The 16,472-nt window shown below is 42.3% G+C and overlaps 1 protein-coding gene across 4 annotated transcripts in view; it reads right to left on the bottom strand.

Annotated features, from left to right (window-relative positions):
• khdrbs2 (KH domain containing, RNA binding, signal transduction associated 2) overlaps positions 1–15,586 on the bottom strand; it is a 56,091-nt gene extending 40,505 nt beyond the window's left edge. For all 4 annotated transcript variants that reach the window (XM_028990139.1, XM_028990137.1, XM_028990138.1 and 1 more), the window contains exons 1-2: positions 15,306–15,586; positions 6,931–7,058 (exon numbers count right to left, since the gene is read on the bottom strand). In XM_028990139.1, the coding sequence (XP_028845972.1) occupies positions 6,931–7,058; positions 15,306–15,396 (219 nt within the window). In that variant the 5' untranslated portion in view covers positions 15,397–15,586. The remainder of the gene's footprint in view (positions 1–6,930; positions 7,059–15,305) is intronic.
• Positions 15,587–16,472: the final 886 nt, after the last annotated feature.

The raw sequence follows: 16,472 nt of genomic DNA, 5'->3' as shown, positions 1-16,472 counted from the left end.
CCTGCAAGGGTGATCTCAGATGCCTATAGATCGTAAAGGACACAGAACCACCACTATCGGCTACATTTGAATTCCCAACTGACCAGGAAGGACAAACAAGCAGATACACAACTGTGACCCAATTGTGATCCCCATGGACCCTGAATACTCGAGTGCCCCAGGGGATCAAGCGGCCGTCTGTAAGATTGGGCGTCGCAGGACCATGCTTTTGTCTTGCATAGCAGCTGTCTACAAGAACAAATGTGACATTCCTGTGCCAATTGTTGTGCATGAAGATTCAACACCTCTGTTTTTCATGCCTTTTGTCGGACGGCAACGTGTGAGGTGTCGGTCGTCAGGACCGCCCACTCTCTTTGTCTTCCCCAGATGGGAGGCACCAAGGGTGCGTGACATCAGAAACAACAGGTTCTGATTGGTCTGTGACAACTTCCTGTAGGCCAATGACAACTTCCTGTAGGCCAGTGACAACTTCCTGTAGGCCAGGGGTATAAAGGTCTGCTCACATGTGGGGAAGGGATCTTTTTTCTTTACTTTTTCATTCCCAGCTGTCTTTCCATCGAAACCGGATCTTCTGGTTTTCGAGCCTGCTCTATTATCTCATTTCTCATGGCTCTGCCTCTTTCTCTCTCCCTTTACCTCTTTCTTCTCATTTTTGTTTTCTCTGTAACCTTGGTACCTTTTTACACTCAATATTCACATGTAACTACAATAATTATTTACCGGTGTTAATAAATTAGAAACTGTTCATTTTTAACCTCTATTGTGCCATGCCTCTTTCTGCCAGGTAACATCAAATCGGAGTAATTTGAATACAGTGTTTTTTGTCACTATCTGCCATGCCACCATGCCACCCCAGTCTCAGAACAGTGGCTGTTTTATGATGACTTGGTCAATTCGCTCTCAAAACCAAGGAGATGATCTGGAGCAATACATATCACAAACAAGCAATGCAATTCACTCTTCTTTAGGAGTGTTAAAAAGACAGGACAGGAGCACTGCACGGTTGATAAGAAATCCATCCCATTTTCAGGTCCGCTGAGCCAGTGTAGCTGATTTGATCCCGTGTGAGTCACATGGCCATCTTTTCCCAGTGCTAAGTAAGATTTGCTAATGTCATATCGAGTGGGCGTGGAACTGCACACATAGACACAAACAGGAAAGGACTGCTTTCAAGTTATCTGAATGTTGGTGAAGAGAAGCTAACCTGTCTCGTTTTTGTCTATAATCCAGGTACTTCATCACCCTGGATTTCTCCTCTATTTCCCTCCCATATCTACACACCTGATATCCCTACCAAGCCAAACGTGCAAGTTATCTGAGCTGTCATTCAACCATTCTGATGTGGCGACTAATGAGGCCCTAGCAAACTATGGGCCTTAATTAACCCAGCCACTGGGGATGAATGTGACTGTGTATTTACATTTACAGCATTTATCAGACGCCCTTATCCAGAACGATTTACAGTCAGTAGTTACAGGGACCGTCCCCCTGGAGACACTCAGGGCTAAGTGTCTTGCTCTGGGACACAATGGTAGTAAGTGGGATTTGAACCTGTGGTTTTTGTGGTCATAGATGAGCTTGGTGCCAGTCTCAAGCAGGAAGGGCATCCGGTGTAAAACTTTTGCCATGTCGATTGTGCAGACAACCAAACCAGTTGATTTGCTGTGGTGACCCCTAACTGGACCAGCCGAAGGAAGAAACTTAGGCCAAAAATATAGGCCACCTATATTTTTTTCTTTAAGGAACTTAGAGGGCTCGATTCATATTTAATGCAGTAAAAGGTGACTGCACCTTCCCACCACTGTGGCCTTTAAACCACAGTAAACGCATCGCAACATTACTTTTGTATTTTAACCAGCACTCTCAAAGGGTTCCCACAGGCGCCGGTGTCCTGGCCAATAATTTTAGCAGTCCCTGATCACACAAGCGATAACTTCAATTTCGCAAATGCACACCAAAAGGCCAGGTCCCGCCTTACTAATAAAATCTCTATCTGAACCGTGCAGGGTGTGATAAGAAGCGATTGGTATTCAGCTGAGGGCTACAGTTATCTAATCTCTACCTTAGATGTGGGGACCTTAGGGCTCATGCCTCGTCGCTACACCAGCGGCCCTGTTTGTGTTAATTGTGCAAATGTGAAAGAAAGTTTGGAAGGAAAACAGTCCAAAACAATCAGATGAAACAACTCGGTGATGAATATTCATATCGAGCTCAGCAGATGGCTGGATTTAGGTACCACAGCAGCAGATGACACCGCAGCATCAGGAACGGTTTGGTGTAACCTGACATATTTAACACAGACAAAGCGGAGTAATTTATTCTAAAACTATGAAATTAATGGCAACTCAAAGGAAAGGGTACAAGTTTTTTTATACAGTGCCTTGAAAAAGTATTCGCACCCCATGGCCTTTTCCATTTTATTGCATTTTACTGGAATTTCATGTGATAAACTAAAATAAAGTATAAAGAATCAGTAAATAAACAAATAAAGTATATTTGTATTCAGGCTAAAATTTCATTCTTCTTTGCACATTGTCCTGCTAGAAGTTTTCCTTTCATGATTGCCCTTTTTTTGCCCCATCCATCTTCCCATTAACTCTGAGCACTGTGTCTGCTGAAGAAAAGGCATCATGTTGGGATGGCTGTTTTGGGATGTAGGCCAAATATTATTATAGCACCTGATTTGACAATGTTCCTCTCATTCATGGCTTGTGGTAAACTGCAAATGGGACTTCTTAAAGCTTTCTTTCAAAGGTGGCTTTTATCTTGCCGCTCCTCCAGAAAGGCCAGATTTGTGGACAGATTAATATTTGTTCAGTGGAAAGAATCTCCCACCTGACTTCTGGATCTGTGCAGCTCCTCCAAAGTTACCATGTGCTTCATTGATGAATGCTCTCCTTACCCAGCCTGTCAGTTTTGGCCATGTCTTGGTAGGATTGTAGTTGTGCCAGACATTTTCATTTTTCAGATGATGGATTGAATGGTGCTCTGTGAGATGTTAATTCTTTTCATATTCTAACCCTGATTTAAATTAATTCACAACTTTATCCCTGGTGTGTCTGGTGTATTATTTGTCCTTAAAGATGCTGTTTGTTCACTAATGTTCTTCAGATTGTATTTGGCTGTATTTAGAGTCAGAAAAAATTACAACTATGAGATACATTTTCTAATTAGGTGATCTCTTAAAGCAAGGGGTTGGATTCACACACACCACACTTGTCAGATGTTTTTTGTAATAAAATTTGTACAACATGACATCACACTCAACATCATTTGAAAAAAAGTCATATTTTAGTAAACAAAAGACATACAATTCAAAACCACTGACTACTGTGAACATTAATAAAGCTCTCAAACAACAATGCAGGACAACCTAATGAGCCATATGAGTGGCAGCTGAGAGTGTTTAGGACCCAATAATCAGGTCCACGGGTGGCATCTGAGTAAACCCAGTGGCACCTGGGCATCACACACAATTATGCTCTGCTTTCCTCCCAAAATACAGTAACGTAACAAAATGGGGGGACAGCGATACTTTTTTAAAGCACTGTATGTCAATGTCAATTCAATAAAACCACAATGGTAATAGAATTATTCCGAATATATTCAGTTTCAGTATCCATTTATTTAAGTCTAGGGGATCTTGTGAAACACTGCAGCACAGCACACAGTGACACAGCAAAATGTGTCCTCTTTAACCATCACCCTTGGTGAGCAGTGGGCAGCCATGACAGGTGCCCAGGGAGCAGTGTGTGGGGACGGTGCTTTGTTCAGTGGCAGATCAGTGGCACCTTGGTGGATCCGGATTGGAACCGTCAACCTTCTTATTACGGGGTCGCTTCCTTAACCACTGGGCCACCACTGCCCCATGGACTGTCAGGCCATTTTCTACTTTTATAAGCAGGGATTATTTCTAATCACTTTCATTTCCTGGTGAAGGCATTTCATTTAAAAGAAATCAGACTTATATTGAAATATTTTACTGAATATTGTTGAGAGATTTGATATTGCACATCTTTAATTTGTAGAAACCACATTGGTAATGTGTGCTTTGCTTTCAATGTTGGTAAAGGAGGTATGGGGCAAGATAACAAAAAGACAGTTAGCGCTCAGAAAGCCAGAAAATGCAGGAATCAGGAACTGCCTCCTTCCACAGAGGATTAAAATGACTGTGTACACAAGGCAATCTGGTCAAATTAATGCCAGAGATGGACAGACCAGTAAACTCCAGGCAATAAGCACATATATTATCTACTTACTCTACTTTAGGGGAAATTTAAATGACCCATGTGTGTCAAAGAAGTAGTTTACAACATTTCATATTCATACATTATTCATAAAGGATTATGGCCTATAAGCAAAGACAAAATATTGAAACCTTTGAGAAACATTATGATTATTAAACTGTAGCCTAGACTAAAAAGTAGGGAATATGTCTACTGCATATTTCTAGTGGAGTCTGCTGTCAGACACACTGCGTCTGCATGGTGTCCCCAGGCTTCATACACAGTGTCAGGTTAGATTATGAAGCCTGGCAAAGCAAAAACTAAAGCATAAAAATTACAGTGTCAAACAGAGCTAGGACAAATGCAGATTTCCCATTTTATTCTATACTGTTATTTAAATGTGTTTGTTAAATTTGGAAATCCTGCTAAGGACTAAGCAAATGTCAGCAATGTTTCTATCTCTCTTTCAGAATCACCTAACTACAGGGAAGTGATGCCATTGGACAAGGGTTCATTACAGCAATTGTAATACACAGAGAGGAAACATTATCCGCTCCTTTTCCCCCGACGCATAAAGCAAATGTCACATGAATTTACTCTGAAGATCAAACTGCAGTCACAGCTGTGAGGTCCTGGTTGAGAGATTTAGTTTTTTTTTTAATTCTTGGAGACAAGTGAAGACGGTCTCAGCTCAGGGATTAGCAACAGGATTAATTGCAAATACTGTGATACTGTTGCCAGTGCTGTGACATTTCTCATTGCATTTTGCTCTGAGTCTCATCTAAATTGCAGCTCATAAAAGCTTTTAGTATTTTATTGTTAATAAAGTGTAAAGTGAATGCAATCAATATGTATATATTTTAATTAGATTTTTATTCATTCAGAAGAAATTCTGACAGCATTTTATTGTGTGTGGTGGTGGTAGTAGCCTAGTGGGTAACACACTCATCTATGAACCAGAAGTGCCAGGTTCAAATCCCACTTACTACTTAGCAAGACTTCCCACTTAGCAAGACTCTTAACCCTGAGAGTCTCCAGCAGGGGACTGTCCCTGTAACTACTGATTTTAAGTCACTCTGGATGGGATAATGCCATATCATGTGCACAGAAAGATTTTGATATATATTATTGTTTGACTAACCCTAGTGTTTAATGCCATGAAAAAGTAAAGACATTGCAGAACCTGACAGTAATGGAATTTATTATTTGTGTTATATTTTATAGTTTCCTATGAAGTCTGTCCTGATTCCTTCAGAACCATAAGGACATTAAAGAGAGCAGGCAACAGCAATTAGCATCTGTGTGTGTCAAGAGCAGCAACATTTGAAATTAATTACAGCAGAATGCCGCACTCTTGAGACGGTCACCCTTCTGTCTCCTCAGCTGACCTTGGCGTCCGCGCCCTGCCACCTGTGCCCGTCTCTTAGTGCCAGTTATCCAGAAAAGGAGCGCGCTCTCGCTGCCACCGTAAGACACTCAACTCACAGGGCGTCGGTCGGGATGGGCCTGTGCTCGCGGTGAGCGCAGTCGGCAAGCTAATTAAGGCCTACATCCACTTAACATTCGAGTCTGACTTCTACTCTGTCACCAAGCTAACGGCAATGAGTGAATGTGGAGCAGACAACGTGGAAAAGTTACAATACATAAACATACAAATGCAGCAGGGATTCGGTAGCGATAGCCACCCAACTCATGAAGTGGTGACAGACACGGCAGATTTTTGAGTAAAAAATGTTTTTGGGTCACACGGACAGATACTGCATAGACGGGCGCTAAAACATTTGCAGCGGTCGCTATTCTGTCATCTTTTATTTCACTCACCAACAACAGAAGACAACTGATACTATGCTATTATGCTAACATTTATATACATAAAAAAAGTGACTTTCCCACCTTGGGTTTACATCTAACATCTTACCAGTGTCCCACTGCCACTCATGCACCATAATTCATCTGCGTTCATCTGCGTATTTATTTATTCAACATCATCAGCATTCAAATAATGGTAGTTCTCTAATTATCAATATATGTAAACCTCTCATCTTGTATGTGAATGTTTTGTTTTTTTTTTTTGGGGGGGGGGGGGGGGGGGGTTGGCTAACAGATGGCTGTATGCATATGGCTGCTGCTTTATCCAAAGGCACAAACATTTAACAGTTGCTGTGGTCCCCTCGTAGTAAAACATTTGGCAGCAAACATTTGTACAACTTTCTACTGAATGGAAGCGATTCAGGCAGCACAATTACCCTACTGCTACATGGCAGTCTGCTACAGTCTGATTCCATAAGAGATTTTTGATGCTGACAGAAGCTCAGAAACCTTGGCATGAAAGCTTGTTTACATATTTGTGGGCCGACAGCATATCAAGACCAAAAAATGGACAACAAGGAGAGACAACTATTCTCATCGTATGTCCCAACTTTCCATTGGTCACCTATATTTTAAATGCAGTGTGCTAGAGTACATATGTCTGTCTGTGTATAGTTAGAATTTTTATTTGGAACCCTTTAGAGCTCTATTGCTTAAAAAAAACTAGATGATTACACATTGTGTGAGCTTGAAGGGGTATGGTGAGTGCGTAGCTAGCAAATACGTGATGTAAATATAGCATAATATAAATTAAGCTGAGACTGAGACTCATTAGGACACACTGGAGGTCTTCTTAATTCGATAATAAAAAATTATAAGCAAAAGACTGCCTTACCTTTGGATATTGTTGAATTGGGATGAGCACTCTTTCAGAGAGCTTTACATTTTTGTTACTGATGATGTCCAGGTACTTCTTCACATCTCCATCTTTTCGAAGATCACCCCCTTCAAACTTTTCAATTTCTATAAGCAAAGAGAGAAATGATGCCTGAAACACACTATTTACACACCATTTTCTGAAGACTAACTGTCCTAAAATAAGTAAAATGTAGACATTAGACATGTCATTGAATACTGATTATATACTGAGTTGTATATAGAAGGTTTAAATCTTTATTGGTTTCTGACATGCAATTCATTTTGCTGCTTTCACACAAAACAAAGCAAGTTTTACCAATAGGTTTTGCAAAGCAGACTGGGGTGTGGAGGTGAAAGTGAAGTGATTGTCATTGTGAAATACAGCAGCACAGCACACAGTGACACAACAAAATGTGTCCTCTACGTTTAACCCACTGGTGAGCAGTGGGCAGCCGCCATGGCGGTTCGGGATTCAAACCAGCAACCTTCTGATTACGCGTCCATTTCCTTACCTGCTAGGCCATCACTGACCCTGAATGGAGTGACATTCAAGCTCTTTTGAAGAAGCACAAAGAAACTGGCTAAACTGAGCATTGTAGACACAGTGGTCAGCCAAGGACACTTGGGAATTGTTACATGAATTATTACACGAAGATTACATGAAGAGACAAAAGAATTTGATGAAGCCTACATTAGACCAGACGTATGTGTTTGCTGACTGATTACTGCACCAGCGCGACCTGTCTGAAACGACGTTCCCCGACTCCAGTCCGGAACACTCAAGTAAGACTGAGCAGCCGGCCTCAGTTTAGTCAGTTGGTAACCTTGGAGAGAACGGCATAATATGTTGCCGCATCAGTCCATGTTCTGATAATCTATACACAAGCTATACACTTGTGAACCCCCAAGTGTGCAGCGTGACGTGACCGCAGATTATTGGCAGATTGAAGACTTGTTTAATTTGATTGAAAAACAAAAAAGTAGGAACATTTTCCAGTCTCACAAGTCAGCATTTGTGATGAACAGTAGTTGAAATTCCATAATTTGTCAACACATCAACAGGCTGTCAAAATAAAGTGTGACCAAGATCCATATTTCATACTTTCAAGGCCAACTGTTGACAATAAAATCTGAGTTGAAGATGAGGGTGGCAGAATTCAGAATATTGCTCAGAATACATATCTGGGCAGAGACAATAGTGTTAAAGGATCTTTCTTTCACTGACCATTTTTACTTGTGGAATGATATATATATATATACACACACACACACTTCAACTCAGATTTTATTGTTAACTGTTGGTTTGAAATATGGACCTTGGTCACACGTTATTTTGACGGCCTGTTGATGTGTTGACAAACAGTCAACGTCCAGTTGCTGACACACAAACACACACAAAACAAACAATGTCCTGTTCCTTATATAAATACACACACAGTCCTGTTCCTGACACACAAACACGCATACACAATGCCCTGTTTCTGACACACACAAAATGTCCTGTTCCTGACACACACAAAATGTCCTGTTCTGGACACACACAAAACACACAATGTCCTTTTCCTGACACACAAACACATACACAATGTCCTGTTCCTCACACACAAACACACACAACAAACACAATGTTCTGTTCCTGACACACAAAACACACAATGTCCTGTTCCTTACACACACACACACACACATACAGAAAACACACAATGTCCGGTTCCTGACACACACAGACACACACAATGTCCTGGTCCTGACACACATACACACACACACACACACACACACACACACACACACACACACACAATGTCCTCATCCTGACACACACACAACATGTCCTGCTACTGACACACACACACAAACACACAATGTCCTGTTCCTGACACACACAAAACACACAATGTCCTGTTCCTGACACACACACACACACACACAGTCCTGTTCCTGACACACACATGCACACACACATGCCCTGCTCCTGGCACACATACACACACACACAAAACACAGAATGTCCTGCTCCTGGCACACATACTCACACACAAATATATAACAGATATATTGTGTGTGTGCTTGGGGTGGGTTATCAGTCTAATATCATTGTAATTAAAATAGTGAATTTTTTTCTAAATGAATGTCTCTCGTCCATCAAGCCCTGTCTGAGTCACCTTGTTGAAAGACCTCAATGATCCTGCAATGGCTCTCTTGATGTAAACCTGTTAATTGATTCACCCCAATAATAAGGACCAGTTACACAGTGCCCTGAAACAGTCTTAAATCATGATGTTCCCTCCACTCTAGGGCACTGTGAAGATCATCAGCCCACAGAACAGGAACAGAGACGCTAGTCAGTATCAGTGGATCATGCAGGCGTTGAGCTGTTACTCTGGGGCTTCCCTTTACATCACGGAGGATTATGGCTTCTACCTCTGGTTGGGCAACATTTATACATAAATACAAAATAGGTTCAAAGACTTCACTTTTCCCTTTTTCTAGCCACTTCTAAATATCAGTACATGCCAAAAGTTTGGACACACCTTCTCATTTCATTTTCTTTATTTTCATGAGCATTTACATTCTCACTGAAGGCATCAAAACTATGAATGAACACGTGGAGTTATGTACTTAACAAAAAAAGGTGAAATGACTGAAAACATGTTTTCTAGTTTCTTCAAAATAGCCGCCCTTTACTCTGATTACTGCTTTGCACACTCTTGGCATTCTCTCGATGGGCTTCAAGAGGTCGTCACCTGAAATGGTTTTTCATGTCACAGTTGTGTCTTATCATTACTTTAAGAAATGAAGGTCAGTCAGTCTGGAAAATGTCAAAAACTTTAATTGTGTCCCCAAGTGGAGTCGCAACAACCCTCAAGCACTACAATGAAACTGGCACACATGAGGACCGACCCAGGAAAGGAAGACCAAGAGTAACCTCTGCTTCTGAAGACAAGTTCATCCGAGTCACCAGCCTCAGAAATCACAAGATAGCAGCAGCTCAGATCAGAGACCAGATAAATAAGTTATAGCAGCAGACCCATCTCTAGAACAACTGTTAAGAGGAGACTGTGCGTATCAGGCCTTCATGGTCAAATAGCTGGAAAACCACTTTTAACGAAAGGCAACAAGCAGAAGAGATTTGTTTGGGCCAAGAAACACAAGGAATGGACATTAGACCAGTGGAAATCTGTGCTTTGGTCTGATGAGTCCAAATTTGAGAGCTTTGGTTCCAACCGCCATGTCTTTGTGAGACGCAGAAAAGGTGAATGGATGGATTCCACATGCCTGGTTCCCACTGTGAAGCATGGAGGAGGAGGTGTGATGCCATCCCATCCGGTTTGCGTTTATTTGGACAATCATTTATTTTTCAAGAAGGAGAGTGATGGAGTGCTGCTTCAGATAACCTGGTCTCCACATTCACCGGACCTGAACCCAATCGAGATGGTTTGGGGTGATCTGGACCGTAGAGTGAAGGCGAAGGGGCCAACAAAAACCTCTCGGAACTGCTTCAAGACTGTTGGAAAACCATTTCAGGTGACGACCCCTTGAAGCTCATCGAGAGAATGTCAAGAGTGTGCAAAGCAGTAATCAGAGCAAAGAAACTAGAATATAAAACATGTTTTCAGTCATTTCACCTTTTTTTGTTAAGTACATAACTGCACATGTGTTCATTCATAGTTTTGATGCCTTCAGTGAGAATCTACCAACGTAAATGGTCATGAAAATTAAGAAAACACATTGAATGAGAGGGTGTGTCCAAACTTTTGGCCTGTACTGTATATACAATCTGTAACACAATTTTGACCTGTTCGCAGTAGAAAGGCAATATCCTTTTTTTTTACCATAGCGAATAATTTTTTACCATGCAGTCTCACACCAGCCCAGATACGTCCCACACTGTGAGAAACAGTCGTGCTGGTTTGCTGAATTTATGACACGGGGCCTTATCAGCAGCTCACACTGAAATCCAGCTTCACCAACAGATGACCTCCGAAACATATCACAAGGTTAGTGTGCCTTTCCTATTTCAGACACACAACAAGTGTGCGTGGTGTTTTTTACAGACCAATGGCGATTCAAAAGCAGGTCCAGTTTTCCCTGAGTTCTTAATCAAAGCCCTGCGTCAGCCAATCTCACTCTCATTACAATTGAATGAGGCCGCTGCGGTAATTACACAGGCACCGTCAAATGGGCAGCAGGAGTGGAGAGCTGCTCTCATTTTTCTTGTTTCTCCTTGGCGTTGTGAAGGACGTCACTTTCTCTCTCTAATTAAAACAAAGGAATGGGAGCTGCGCTGCTCCCTCTTACTGCTCTCTAATGAAAAGCGGGGGAGAGATTCGGAGCCTTGAGCTGCGTCGGCCGACAGATGTCAGCCCAGTGGGTTCGTGGAATTATGCTGGATTTCCATAACAAAATCGTAAAACCGACTGGTGCTAATGAAGTCAGAAAAGCAAGGACAAACAAGCATGTGATTTGCCACATATGGTTATTTTATGGTGGCACATCAGTGTGTATTGCCGATGAAAACGTTGCATCTTATGGTCTTGCTAGTGCTAGAGTATTTTTCTCTCTTCACAGACACGGTGCTGCTGATCATAATGCATAGTAGTTGGTAGATTCCACAGAAGGTCATAAATCTTACATGACTCTTGAATCGGAATAATTTAAAATGATATTTTAAAATGTTTCATGTGGACATTTTGGACAAATCCCGATTTCCTTTTCTCACAGCAGTGAATAAACGATATCACGAAGATTTCCAAGAGAGATTATTATCCCCCCCAAAGTAATTAAACCTTTTCCAATGTGACCTGGTATGATTTGCCTGTGTAAAGCCCATTTAATCACCGAAGAACTTTTATACATACACACCATCAGAAGAAGAAAAAAGTAATATGATTCATAAGGGAGTTTATGAACTACTTATGCTTATTATGCTTCTGAGGGACCAGATACACCCTGTTTCTTCTCATCAGATTCAACCTGATTCTCCTACCACTGGGTTTTGAGAGAAGACACTGAAGCCCAAAAACATCATGTATGAGTGTCCTCCAGGATAATCGTCCTGTTTGGTCTTTTCATGCACAGTTGATGAGATTGAATTCATTCTGTGAAAGATAAACACTCCTGTTCATATTACACTCATTTGCGTCAAATCAGCAATCGGTTTGCACTCACATGACTTGAAATCAGTAAATATACCCCAACTCCACCCCACCCCACCCCACCCCACCCCAGCATGGTGCTTAAAATACTTTACCTAAAGACTGAGGTTTCCGGGTGTGAATTGATCTGCTTTGGTTTATAATGTTATTTTCTTCTTTATAGCCTGACGGCTGCCTGACGCCTATGCAGTCCTGAATAAATCATTGTTAATACTCATATCTGTAAATTCAAACAAAATGCGTGTTTAGCATGAAACATCAGCATAAAAACAAAAACATTACAGAAGCAGTGATTTTTCATCAGAACAATAACCTCCCTCTTTATCACAATAAGGTCACTTAATTGTCCCCATGCTGCAGGCGCCCTGTATTAGTGCGGCTAAGACCAGCCAAATATGTGTCTGTCAGCAAGACGCATAATACAAACACCGGGAAAATTAGATTTAGCTCAAAGCCTGAGGCTGGAGAGGAGTTTATTTAACGCCCCTCATTTATAACTTGGGGCAGGCTGTTGGGCAACACAATAAAATCTATAACATGGGCTCAGCTCTACCAATTAGACATTAGTTGTATTTGGGCGGAGAAATGACAGCAGTGCATTGGCCGCTTGTTTCACTGGTGTGATATTGGAACCACATGAATCTTTTTTTTATATATATATATATACTGTATATATTTGTATCTCCCTTCTGCTGAATGATTCATGACTCACCCCTTAAAATGTATGAAGTCAGCCATTTCTGGGGACCACCGGATACACACAGCAACTTAGTGGGTTCCCAAGCAATAACAGGAAATGATCTCAGTTTCACAAAGCAGTAAGTGTCTGCCAAGTGCCGTATTCTCGCTTTGCTCACATTCCTTCATTCATTTAGTCATTTATGGAGCCCATTTTAAACGATCTTTACACTTAAAAGAAAAACAAAGTGGCAATGTAAGAGTCAATGAATGAATAAAAAGCAAGTTTTGGCTTAAAACCAGCGTATCCAGAGCAGAATGCTATACAGATTTCAAATCATCACTTTTTCTGGGCAGATCTCACTGGATTATAGACCAATCAAACCAACCAAACTCAGTGTCTAGCAATAAATAAATAAATAAAATAAACTTGCAATTCCAAAAAAGTAAAAAAAAGAACACAAAACAAGCCATGTTGCCAGATTGCTGTTATTAAGCAGCACCACCCTGCTGGTTCAGGCGGGTTTTAATTACTTCTGTAAATGACTTCCACGTGACCTTGTGTTTTGTCCTTTAACTCCTTGTATTTTCTTATTGTGCTCTTCGTGTAATTCTGTAAAGCACTTGAATGACCTTGTGTATTAAAAAAAATAATTGTCTCCGCAAGGACAGGGAGTTCAGTTCCACTGTGATCTGTAACCAATGACAAATTATTATCCATGAGCATGAATATTAGGGATAAACAGATGCTATCTGTGGATTGCGAAAGAACCACATCTTCTCGAAGTCTTGTGTACTATGGAATGGAGCAAATGAAAAATGACTGAAATTACAACGCCGTTCACTGGGCCACTACCTGCTTTACCGACGGTTATGCAAATCCAGCAGAATGCATTTCTGTCAGAAAAGATGATCTCTCCTTGCATTAAGTGCATCGCACTGTTGTTCACCTCGCTCTTGTTGTTGCCATTAATCTGATAAAGCCTCATGCAGCGCGGCCTGCCTGTGATGCAGCGGAGAGGGCGAGAGAAAGAGAGAGCCTGCAGACATAACAAAACCTATATATGGATTAAAGCCGGGTTCCACGGAGCAGCCGGAGTTATTGAACATCTCCCTGTGTCTGTCGCATAATGCTGCGCACATCTGAAAGCTTTCGGAAGCTGTAATTATGATCCTTAAACCTTGAAATCTGCGGAGCCCCTGACACTTCTGAGGCCATAAAAAAAAAAAAAAAAAAACAGCATGAGCTATTTTTGTCATTTCAGCCCAGTCCCAAATGCTCAGTCTAATTTTCAAGTGCTTCGAATGTGAGAGCAACAAGATGGAAGTGAGTCTGGAGTGAAATGTGAAGAAACAGAAAAAGGTCAGTAGGGCTTGTGTTGCGTGTGAGCCATTTCTGCATCTCGGCCATTTATCGTCTGCATTTTCTTCATAAACAGGTGCAGAGTAACCATATTTCACAGGCAATTTGGACTTTATGAAGTTGCTTCCAGAAGCATCGCATTTATAATCAGCAGAAAACTTCAAAGTAAAAAAAAACATGGTAGATTAAAATGGCAGCAATATGTGGCTTCCTGTCATTAGTATTCAAATGTTATTTGTCACATACACAGTCATACACGGTATGATATGCATTGAAAAGCTTTAGCGACTGCTAAGTATACAATGAACCAATATGCAAATATTGAATATATAACCAAATATTACACTTTTATGTTTTTAACATAAAATATGTGTAACAGGTAGGGTGAAGGTGTGCAAATGAGTAAAGTGAAAGTAAAAAAGTAAAGTAAGTAAAACATTTTGTGCAAGTATTGGATGGTTTATATTAAACATGGAATGCATGAAGTGATTGTCATTGTGAAACACAGCACACGGTGACATCGCTAGGCAGTGTGTGGGGACGGCACCTTGCTCAGTGGCAACCTTCTCTTTACTGGTCTGTTTCCTTACCCGCTGGGCCACCACTGCCCCAATCATAATAATTACCAGCCATAATGAATATTTCAAATATCTGGCAAATATCTGAATATGATCGTGTAGACGGTTAGTTTAACCGTGTTATTTTTGGGGACTGAAGTGACAGACCGGTCGTCTGGATGGCAAGTTGACAGTAAACTTGTTGCCATTTGGTGTGACATTTCCTGATCAGTAGAGTGGAGGAGAACTGCTATTTGCATAATGAACACCATGCAGAGAGACTTTCTGATTACAGAGCCAATTCTCCCTTTCACCTGTGAACAGTTGAGACCAGCCGCGGTAATTCCACAGAATTCCCATTTCCCAGTATGGGAAGTTAACGTGTTAAAGGTTAATCCCTGTAAGAAGCCCCGTTAGACTGGTGTGATGGATATAAGGCGTCTGGCGTGCGCCAAGTGCCAAGTTTCCCTGCCAGGAGAAGCCATCACCGGCATCTCGCCACCGGGAAAAGCCGCTGCGCCACGCCGCCACGCCGCCACGCCGCCACGCAACTCGGAGCGTCGATGCGGGTCGATGCGGACGAATCAGCCCTTACCGTCGGCCAGAAGGCGCATTGCGTGCACGAACGAGGGGTCCAAGCTGTCCTTCTCGGCCATCATCTCCGGCAAGTATTTGTCCTGATCCATCGCAGCGTGGGAAAAGTCCTCGCCGCTCTTCTACAGCGGCGGCGGCGGCGGCAGGGTGTGCTGGTGCTGGCGCTGGCGCTGGTGCTGGTGGGAGAATTCAGATCTGTGCGCCCATCTCCCCCTCCTGCGCGCCCGATCCCCACTCCACGCGTCTCAGACTCCCGCGCCTCCGCCCGCCCTGCCGCCACGCCACTGGCTCCGGCGGAGAACGGACCGCTGGCCGGCAGCGAATGGGGGCTCGGCCACGCCCCCAGCCCCGCCCCGCCCCGGCGCGATCACCTCTGTCCGTGGTGCTGAACAACGTGGCCACTGTGCGTTACCAGCTGCCTAACGAGTCCTTTAAATATCTGAAAAAATAGAAGATAAAAAAAATGATGCCTGTGATTTGAGAAGCTCGGAGGATCTTCATGCCCCTCCCTGGTGTCGTTCTGACATGGGCATGTATACCGGTTCATGGATTTGTGGGAAGGCTTGATCCAAGATGGATTAGGCTGTTGAAACCTTGCCTTTACAAGAAACACACACACACACACACACACACACACACACACACACAAACTAATAGACCTGACTAGTTAATGAGCGAATTGATTACAAAACTGTAGGCGCGCATCTACACGGAGATGTCACATTAAGGGACTTCAGGTGAAAGTAATTGAACAATATTGAATTGTGTTCAAAGTCAAACTGGTCCTGTGATCAGCTCTGAAGGAGGCGGGGTTCGAGGCTGTTGTCAGGCCAGCATGTGCTCCACAACTGACTTGCCATTCAACTTCACTTCATTCTATTTCATATATAATAAAGATCTGGTCCCCAATGGCCTTCTTGCAATATTGGGTTGTTTCTCCCAGTCCTCTAATGGTAAAAAAGACCTTGTGTTTGGTATGGCTGCATCGAAAAGAGTCATCCCAAAGGAGCGAAAAAGTGCCCCACCATGCACCTTGTTTCAAAAATTGCCCAAACGAAATTAAACCGGATGTCAGGTCCTGGAAATTTGGGGTCCTTTCATTGGATACAACAAGCGGCAGGATGTGTACATGTTATGATATATTGGGTATGTTTTTGTACTTGGGTGT

Source organism: Denticeps clupeoides, chromosome 8 (assembly GCF_900700375.1).
Source record: "Denticeps clupeoides chromosome 8, fDenClu1.1, whole genome shotgun sequence".
In the NCBI taxonomy this organism is placed as follows: Eukaryota; Metazoa; Chordata; class Actinopteri; order Clupeiformes; family Denticipitidae; genus Denticeps; species Denticeps clupeoides.
This window is presented reverse-complemented; position numbering and strand designations above follow the sequence as displayed.